This window comes from Octopus sinensis, linkage group LG19, assembly GCF_006345805.1.
Source record: "Octopus sinensis linkage group LG19, ASM634580v1, whole genome shotgun sequence".
Classification (NCBI taxonomy): domain Eukaryota; kingdom Metazoa; phylum Mollusca; class Cephalopoda; order Octopoda; family Octopodidae; genus Octopus; species Octopus sinensis.
This window is the reverse complement of record NC_043015.1, coordinates 24,909,412-24,919,411: the sequence shown is the minus strand read 5'-3', so window position 1 is coordinate 24,919,411 and position 10,000 is coordinate 24,909,412. Positions and strand designations below refer to the sequence as shown.

At 32.6% G+C, this 10,000-nt stretch overlaps 1 protein-coding gene across 1 annotated transcript in view; it reads left to right on the top strand.

Annotated features, from left to right (window-relative positions):
- The window catches only part of LOC115222188 (coiled-coil domain-containing protein 39-like), a 1,476,917-nt gene that overhangs the window by 638,272 nt on the left and 828,645 nt on the right, over positions 1–10,000 (top strand). The window contains exons 14-15 of the mRNA XM_029792337.2: positions 4,430–4,569; positions 8,931–9,006. Coding sequence (XP_029648197.1) covers positions 4,430–4,569; positions 8,931–9,006 — 216 coding nt within the window. The remainder of the gene's footprint in view (positions 1–4,429; positions 4,570–8,930; positions 9,007–10,000) is intronic.

Here is a 10,000-nt window from a genome sequence, read left to right as displayed (position 1 = left end):
GATATATAGATATAGATAGATAGATAGATAGATAGATAGATAGATAGATAGATAGATAGATAGATAGATAGATAGATAGATAAATAGATAGATTGATCATCTTTGTTTTATGCTTGTTGTTCTCTGTTTCCTTTTTAAATTTAAAAAAAAGCAATTAATGAGGTTTGTTAAAAGTTTCTCTACAAATTATAGGCTTCAAAAATAATGATTGGATATTTTAGCAAAGTATGTTGAAAATTTATATCACTTTGGAACATTTTTGTTTGTTCTTTAAAATTTTTTGAAAGTTTCTTCTTAAAAAATAAAATTCAAAAACTTATGAATTTACATCAGAAAAAAATTAGTTTGAAAATTTGCAATGAAAAACTTTTTAAAGTTTTGGAAAAGATTTTTAAATTGTCTAAAAAAGTTTATGATATTTCACATCCACCTCTTCCTCCTGGTCTAAAAAGAAATATTTTCAACTCAAAATAGTTTGACAACAGAAAACATAAATGTGTTTGTTTTTCATTTTAGTTTTCATTTAATTTGCTTCAAGGTTTTATCACAATATAAAAGTATATTAAATGGAAACTGTTTAGAAAGCCAAGTCTGTAGCGGTAGAGAAATTGCACAGAGTTTCTGCACTGAATAAATATTAGTTTCAAATTCTGGCACAAAGCCAGCAATTTTGGGGAGGGGTAATTCGATTGCATCGACTCCAGTGTGCAACTTGTACTTACTTTATCAACCCTGAAAGTATAAAAAGCAAAGTCGACCTTGTTAGAATTTGAACTCAGAACAATAAAGGTAGACAAAATGGTACAGTTCTATATTTAAGAGATGAGGAATTATGTATATTATTTACATTATTTACATTTGATGGATAAATAATGTAAATAATGGACAAAATGGTGCTAAATATTTTGCCTGGAATGCTAATGGTTCTGCCAGCTCACCGCCTTACATTGAGTAAATGTTAGAGAGCTACTTGGTGGTTTAAGTTGCGAGATATAGCTGCCAAATTTTCTATGAAAGAAAAATCAATCACAAACTAACATCTTGAAAAGAGCACATCAGATAAGGTGGTCTGTGATAGACTAATCTTGTAAGTAAAAAAAAAGTTAGCCCAATTGTCAGACTGTGTCTCATAGATCTAGGTTAGCAATAATGCTAGACAACAGTAACAACACGAGTAACATTTGTGGACTGTTAGTCCACATGCGTCACTCTCCTCCTAAGAGGAAAAAGGCAAAGTTTGAAATTAAAATTGTTTGTCCATTTAAAATACAACATTTGATATAAAATGTATTCGATTTAAAAACAAAGATTCTTTGAAAGAATTAGTAAGTTATTAAAATCATCTTTATTTTTCTTTTCAGAAGTAAATGCTATATTAAACTCATTTTAATTAAACTCTTTTAAATTGGCCAAATTATTGAGATTTGGGTTGTTTCTCAGTGAAAGCTTCATGAATAATCTTTTGATATTGTTTAACTGAGAATATTACTTTTGACATATTCTACAAACTCAGTATAAATATATTCTACAATATCAATAGCTTCTTATATGACTTCTCCATAAGCAATGTCTCTTGTTAAGTGCAGCTGATTCAGAGAGTTTAACAGTGGACAGGTTAAATCTTGAATTCAAATTTTGGCACAATGCCAGCAATTTCAAGGGAGGAGATTAGTCAATAGCATTGAACTCAAACCTTACTGACTTTATTGACCCTACCAAAAAGATGAAATGGCAATGTTGAACCTGGCTGAACTTGAACTCAGTCTGTAAAGACTGACCAAATGCCACAAAAACTTTTGACCAGCAAGCTAATGATTCTGCCAGTTTGCCACCTTGGACAGGCGAAATATTGGGTGATATTCACGTTTGGGGTGGGGTGGGGGAATTCGACTAAATAAATTCTAAAACTATGATGTATGAGTATAAATCTATATTAATAAAATTGATTTGATTCTTCATGAATGCCTGATTATGCTTTCATTCTGCTAAACCTACACACACACACACACACATAAACATAGGGATTTATGTAAACATGTAAACACATATGTTTGTGTTTGTATGCTTATATATCCGTGTCTGTGTGTGTGTGTAGAGAGAGAGAGATAGATAGCTAAATAGATGGATATTAACTGAAAATTTCACTGTACTTTGTAAATTTTAAAAGAATTTGATGGAGACATTTCCAAGCATAAACAAAAAATATCTTCCATCTCCCTGAAGAATTCTTGTTATTTTCCTTTTACTGACAAGATTTGAAAAAAGATACGTATGTGTGTGTGTTGTATGTGTGTGTGTTGTATGTGTGGATGTGTGTGTATGTGTGTGTGTGTGTGTGTTAAAATAAAACTATTTCAGGTCTTTTTATTCATTCCTTTTATGATTACAGTAGTGAATCTGTTTACAGTTTTTTTGTTTAAGCTATCAGTATTAAAGATGATTCGTTAATGAAGGTGTTGAATATTGGATTTCCATTTCCATCATAGAAGGGGGATTAAAACTGATTCTTCTGCATGTGCATTTGTGTGTATGTATATGTGTGTGTGTGTGTGTGCATGTGTGTGTGTGTGTGTGTGTGTGTGTGCATTGGTGTTACTTTTGTTTGCATGAACATAGTAACAAATAGAAGCAAATGATGATATGTTGGAATAAGTGAGATGTCTTCCAAATTTGTTTCCAATGTATGTATACATGTAATCCTTAGTAATATGCAAAAGTTTGAATAATCTTTTTCTTTTAACACTGATTTGTTTTTGATGAGATTAGAAAACATGGAAAGCATTTCATTAGACTTGTTTTTCTTTTAATGTATGTTTTATAACTATTATTGCATATTGAATTAGATTAACAAAAGCAGGAGGCTGAAGAACAAACTGAAATATTTTATTTTTAAGAAGACATACTTGAAGTTCAAATGCAAGTTCCAAGGTTGTTGACTCTACACAGTCTGTTAGAAACATCAGCAAAATCTCCCTCACGTCACAACCAGGTCTGAGCAAAGCTGATAAATACTACATGGCCGACTTGAATCATAGTCCACCCACCACCACCACGTAATGTTTTAGATATGAAATGTAGATCTTGTAGATCTTGTTTGAAAAATGTTGCCCTCATTAAAAGAAAAATTCCATTCAGGTGTAGGTGTGGTTGTGTTGTTAAGAATCTTGCTTTGCAGCCATGTGGTTTCAGTTTCAATCCCATTGAATGACACCTTGGATAAATATCTTTATATCTAGCCTTGTAAGTGAACTTGATAAGCAGAAACTGTGTCAAAGCCCATCAGGTGTTTCCACAGGGAAATTTATTCATTTGTCAACAGCTTTGTAAATCCACAGACCTTCAAACTGTAATTAGTTTGGTAGGTGCCAAAGCACGAAACTCTCAGATCTTGAGTCACTCGTTTGCTTCTGCTAAGTATTAATAACATCCAATTCCTTCCCTTACATGAAGGAATCTACCCAGTATTCATTCTATATCGAGTGAAAAACTGGTATGGATGATTTGTTTTGGAGTCTAATAATACCATGTACGCCTATGAAGATTTACAAACATACTTTCCCAATGAAACTCGGTTTTCTCTCAAACCTTTTATAATGTGATACAAGTCTTTGGTGTAGCAATTGTACGCGGCTGAAGAAGGTTTTTGATCTATCTATTATATCAATTATGCATTGATGTAAGAATAAGTTGTTCTATAAACCGGAAACATATGTACCGCAAAATCCTTTGCATCCTGTTTTTCATTTATTTCATTTGATACATACATCATCATCATCATCATCGTTTAACGTCCATTCTCCATGCTAACATGGGTTGGACGGTTCGACCGGGGATCTGGGAAGCCAGAAGGCTGCACCAGGCTCCAGTCTTATCTGGCAATGTTTCTACAGCTGGATGCCCTTCCTAACACCAACCACTCCGTATATATATATATGTATATATATATATATAATATATATATATATATATTATATATATATATATATATATATTTGTATACAGACACACATAGAGACGCACTTGTGTGTGTGTGTGTGTGTGTGTGTTTTTACATGTTTATACCAATGACTAACAGTTAAAGCAAAAAAGACTAACAAAATAACTACCAGACTTTAAAGACAAAAAAAGTACCGGGGACAGATTGAACAAATCAGTACCCCAAGGCTACTCTAGCATAGTTGCTCTAGCATGACTGCAATGGAATGACAGAGAGAAATAAAAGACTAAAGTATTCTGCTTATAAACATTCTATATTACTTCAAATATGTGTAATATCTAAAATGAAACATAAACATTATATAATAAATGCAAAATTCTTTGTATAAATATTGTTTTCCAAAGTTTTTCACCTTTGATTTGTTTTTTCTTTCATTACACTCTTCTGTTTACTTTCAATTTATTTTCCTGAAACATTTTCAAAATGTTGCAGGTTAAAAAAGAGCGTAAACATGAAATAAAGATTCATAATGACATGCTGTTATCGCAAATAAAAGTTGTGGAGACTGAGCGACAGACTATCAATATGGAATTACATGAACGACAGGCAAAACTTAAGAAACTGGGAGCCCGGTAGGTTGCCTCTTTGCCTTATATTTGTTGTTTGTCTTTGTTTTCTATTTGAAAACACAAGTCTGAATGAAGAATTTTTTTTATTTAAAATGTTTTATTGAATTCGTGATTGATAAGAAATCTTTGAGTAATATTTGAAACTTGTGTCATTTCTATTGTTGTTGCTTGTTTGTTGTTTTTTTGCTTAATGCAGTGGTAGTCTTTTGATGATGATGATGATGATGATGATGTACAGGAGAAGGAGGATAATTAAATGAATATATATTTATTGTAGAAATACAGCAAAGTGTATGTGTGTACATATATATACATATATATACACACAAACACATATACATACATACATATCAATCAATGTACCCTTCCCTCTCCACTTGTTCCCTACCTATTATTACTTTATCCCTTCTTTTCCTACTATCTATTTTTGACGTCAATTCTTCTAATGGTTTTTTTAAAAAAACACTCATCGCTTTGTTTACCATGTAAGCAATCATCAAAATTTTTGTTTGTCTTGTTGTCGAGAGAGGCTCCCTTTCTTTCCTGATGAGAAGATTGCATAATGCACCCTTTATTCCTTTGGAATGAAAACATGCTGTCTTCGAAACATGTGTCGAGAGTAAAGGAATTTTGTTAACATCTTCGTTCGACTCCATTCTTTCATTTATTCATATACACACATGAACCCGGAGTTTCTACCCTTGACAGGTCGCTTCAACCGTGTTTCTGACGTGAATTTGCTACCCAGGTTTCAGTTAAACGAATTTTCCATGCTGACGATAAACATAAGATAATTCATTCACCTACATATATATATATATATATATATATATATATAAGTAGGTGAATGAATACTGCATTATCAAAAAAAGTAAAAGACAATGCACATATGCGAAATTAAAAATATGAAATGGTGACAAATTCGCCCCTTCTCACCTTGTGTGTGTGTATGTGTGTGTGTGTGTGTATATATATATATAGTAGGGTCAGTTGGGTACCATCTGTGACAAAAACAGCAACATGACACAATTCCCTATGCCAGAAATTTGGAAACGACATGCTGTACTGCTTGGCATTCCCACTGGAAGCTCCAACTTGAACATTTCAGAATGTTTGGGTGTGAATCTGAGGACTTGTACCATGAGTGATAAAAATCAAACATTCAGTCATCATCATGGTGTTTGGAGTGATGACAACATGCTTTCATTCATGTTTCCACATGGCCTCAGACTCAACATAGAGGCTTACATAAAATGCCTGGAGGAGGTAGTACTGTCCTGGGTCAAGAGGGTGGTTACTAGAAGACCCTATGTCTGGCAACAAGACTCTGCACCCTGTCACACAAGCAGTAGAATCCAGTCATGGCTGTCAGACAATTTCTGCGACCAAATCACCCCTAACATCTGGCCACCTAACTCCTCAGACTGCAACCTGGTTAAACGAGAGATCAACAAAACTCCTTGTAACACCAAAAATGAACTGAAGCAAGGATTATGCAGCATTCCTCAACAAGAAGACTGTCCAGAAGAGTTGCAGGAGATTCCAAAGTCGTCTGGAGGATGTGGTTGAAACCAATGGCGATTTTACTGAATAAAATCACCCGATGATGATAATGATATATGTGTATCTGTTTGTATAGATGTTTTTGTGAATTCGTTCAAATCTCTGTCGTCTTCACATGAGATGTCTGATTGCAACCAACACTTCAAACAGTACCCACAAAAACCACATCAAGGCTTCTTGACATATCTTGACATTCCCCTCATGCTTTTCAAATGTCATGAACGATGTCATTCGTTTACTGTTAACTAAATAATTATGTCCAGGAAGTTCATAAAATTGCTTGGAAACAGGCAAATGTTGGTGCAAGTAAGAGCACACAATGATAGAAAATCTGCCTCAGTGGATTCCTTCTGATCAATGCAAGCATGGAAAAGTAGACGTCAAAACTATCATGACCATGATGACTACGAAGATCTTTAATTCTTGATAGCCATCAAAAGAGTTTGATGTTCCAGTTTCTTTGACATAAATTTCTTGAGTTAACACAATCTAAATTGAAACATTTCATCAAAATTTCATCTTGTGTTTTAAACAGCAGCTTAGTAATGACAATTATTTTACTAAATTCTGTGTTACATGTAAGAAACTAAGAAGATATTTTATTCAAAATTAATCAAAAGAAAGTGTATTTCAGCAGAAAGTTATTAACAAAATAAAGGTTGTTCAAAAAGTCTCTTCGCAGTGAATTTTTTTCATCCTGTACATGACAATGGTGCCACATCTAGAGTTTTTCAGTGAACAGATTATTTCAGAGGGACTTTGGCCACCAAGTTCACTTGATTTAACACCGCTAGACATTTTTTTCCGGGGAGCATGTAAAAGATCAGTGTACAAGAATCACCCATAAACCATTAAATACTTACTGTGGATAGACTTTTTGAACACGCTATAGTTAAGAAGATAACATATGATTCAAGATTTAACTGCTATTTCTACCAAATTTAGCAACTGGTTAGGTGTTCTTTCATTGACTCATGTACATGATATTAGAAAAAGCATACAAAAGAAGAAAATAAAAACAATAGACTGAAGCAAAAAAATGTTCTCGTGATATCTTTTCAAAATTTTGTGTGAAATAACAACAACAAGATCAGCATACTATTTCTTTTCAACTCTATTATCAGAAGAATTTTAAATTTACATTTTTAAACCATTTTCTTTTATTGTTTAATTATTTATGCTTCATTATTAACGTATATACATATGCATGTGTTTGTGTGTGTGTGTCTGTTCACATGCATGTGCTTCTATGCATGAGTCTCTAATCTATCTATCTGTATGTCTGTCTCTCTGTATATATACAACATTATCATCATCATCCTCGTTTAACGTTCACTTTCCATGCTGGCATGGGTTGGATGGTTTGACTGAGGACTGATGAGCCAGAAGGCTGCACCAGGCTCCAATCTGATCTGGCAAAGTTTCTACAGCTTGATGCCCTTTCTAATGCAAACCACTCCAAGAGTGTAGTGGGTGCTTTTTATGTGCCACTGGCAGGAGGGCCAGTCAGGTGGTTCTGGCAACGACCATGCTCAAAAAGTGTTTTTATTTGCTACCTGCACAAGAGCCAGTCTGGCAGCACTGGCAATGACCACGCTCAAATGTTGTTTTTCACGTGCCGCTGGCACATGTGCTAGTAAGGTAACGTCTAAACTGGAGTGAGACAGCATGTTCTTTTTCTATCTCCTTAACTTCTTGGAGATTTTAGGTATAATTATACTAATGTGTCCATCTGCTCTAATTTAATTAAATTCTCTGTCTTTGTACAGCTGAAGATTGTTCTGCATTTTAAGTTGATGTAATGATTGCATTGTTCAATTAAATGGAGTTACATGAAATGATTGTACTGCATTACTTCTGGATATCCATGTTGCTTATTTTGATTTTAATTACCTTACTTTGAAATTGTATGGATAATACCGTACTAAATTCTGGTGCCTCAACTTAAGTACCATATTCTTCTGACTCTAAATTTTTGCTGAACTCATCTACCATACCCAATATATATATAGACATGATGAATAAATAATTCCCTCCAACTGACATGACATAAAGGAAAAGACAGAATGATTGTCTGGAGAAATGAGGACAGCTGTGGACACATAACTCTGCTACATCACCAATATCCAGTTACCCTATATTATCTCCAATAGTGTGGACATATTTTGTGTACATTTGTATTTATGCACATGTTTGTATCTTTCTATATATCTCCTTCCATGTAATATCCTCACCATTGCGCTTGTCATCAGTGTTTCAATGCTCATTCTTTAATGTTTCCATTGGCTGGATGGAGTTAATCAAAGAAGATTTTCTAAAGCTGGATGCCTAGTTTGTTACCAGCCCTTGCCACTTTCCAAGAAAAGTAATATTTTTCCATGGGCAGACATTTTCCATTTGCACGAAATATTGGAAATGAATGACATTTAAGAAAAAAAAAATTAATAGTAGCTGAAGCTGTATAAATAGAGGAAGGTTGCCGTCATCTTGAACTTAATGTGGAGTTTGTTTTAGAACAGAGGATACTGCATCATTTAACTTGAGAGAACTTCTTATATGGATTTGTGGTACCAACAACTATACAATATCAAGAAAAGGAGACATAAACATACACATACTCTCAAACTCATATATATATATACATACATGCACACACACACACAGATGCATGCATGTGCATCCACAACTCACATGCACACACACACACATATATACATACATATAGATAAATGTTGGTAAGTTTATGTCATTGTATACTGTATGTATGTATGAGTAATCAACCATTTTTTGGTCTTTCCCAGGCATGAAATCTTAACTTCAGCAATGGCACCATCTGACGGAGAAGAAGAAAAATCTCAGGCTTATTATGTCATCAAGGTAAGATTCCTTTTTGTCTCAATAATTTACAAGATTGAGCTCTGTGTGTGTATCTACACCTGTTCATGGATACACTTATGTATATGCATGTATATATATGTATATACATTTATATATATATATATATATATATATATATATAATATATATATAATATATATATATATATATATATATGCATATGTGAGCACACAAATTTACATACATGCATGAATATATACACATATATAGATTATTGAATTTTATGTGGATATATACTTACTCATGTATGCATATTTGATTGTGTGTGTATATATATATATATTTATATATATGCACACACACAAGTATATATATATAGACACACAAATATATATATATATATGTTTGTATACATAGAGTTTGTGTCTATTCATACATACATACATACATACATACATATATATATTATATATATATATATATATATATATATATATATATATATGAAAAAACAAGTCAAAATAGAAAATGCTAAAATAATTTTATAGTGAACATTTCAGTACCAGTTTCGGTCATTTTGAGACCTTTTCAACTGTAACGATTAAATAATTAAATTTAGAAAAATTAGAAGAAAAGTTTTTTTAAAGGAATATTTCTATAGTAGTGTTCAGATATAAGGGGCATTCTGCCTTTCTCTGACTCCCTTGTTTACACAAGTGCAAACAAGGGAGTCAGAGAAAGGCAGAATGCCCCTTATATCTGAACACTACTATAGAAATATTCCTTTAAAAAAACTTTTCTTCTAATTTTTCTAAATTTAATTATTTAATCGTTACAGTTGAAAAGGTCTCAAAATGACCGAAACTGGTACTGAAATGTTCACTATAAAATTATTTTAGCATTTTCTATTTTGACTTGTTTTTTCATATATATCAACTCGTGTGTTCCTTTTCACCCTTATACATATATATATATATATATATATATATATATTATATATATATATATATATATATATATATATGTAAGCATA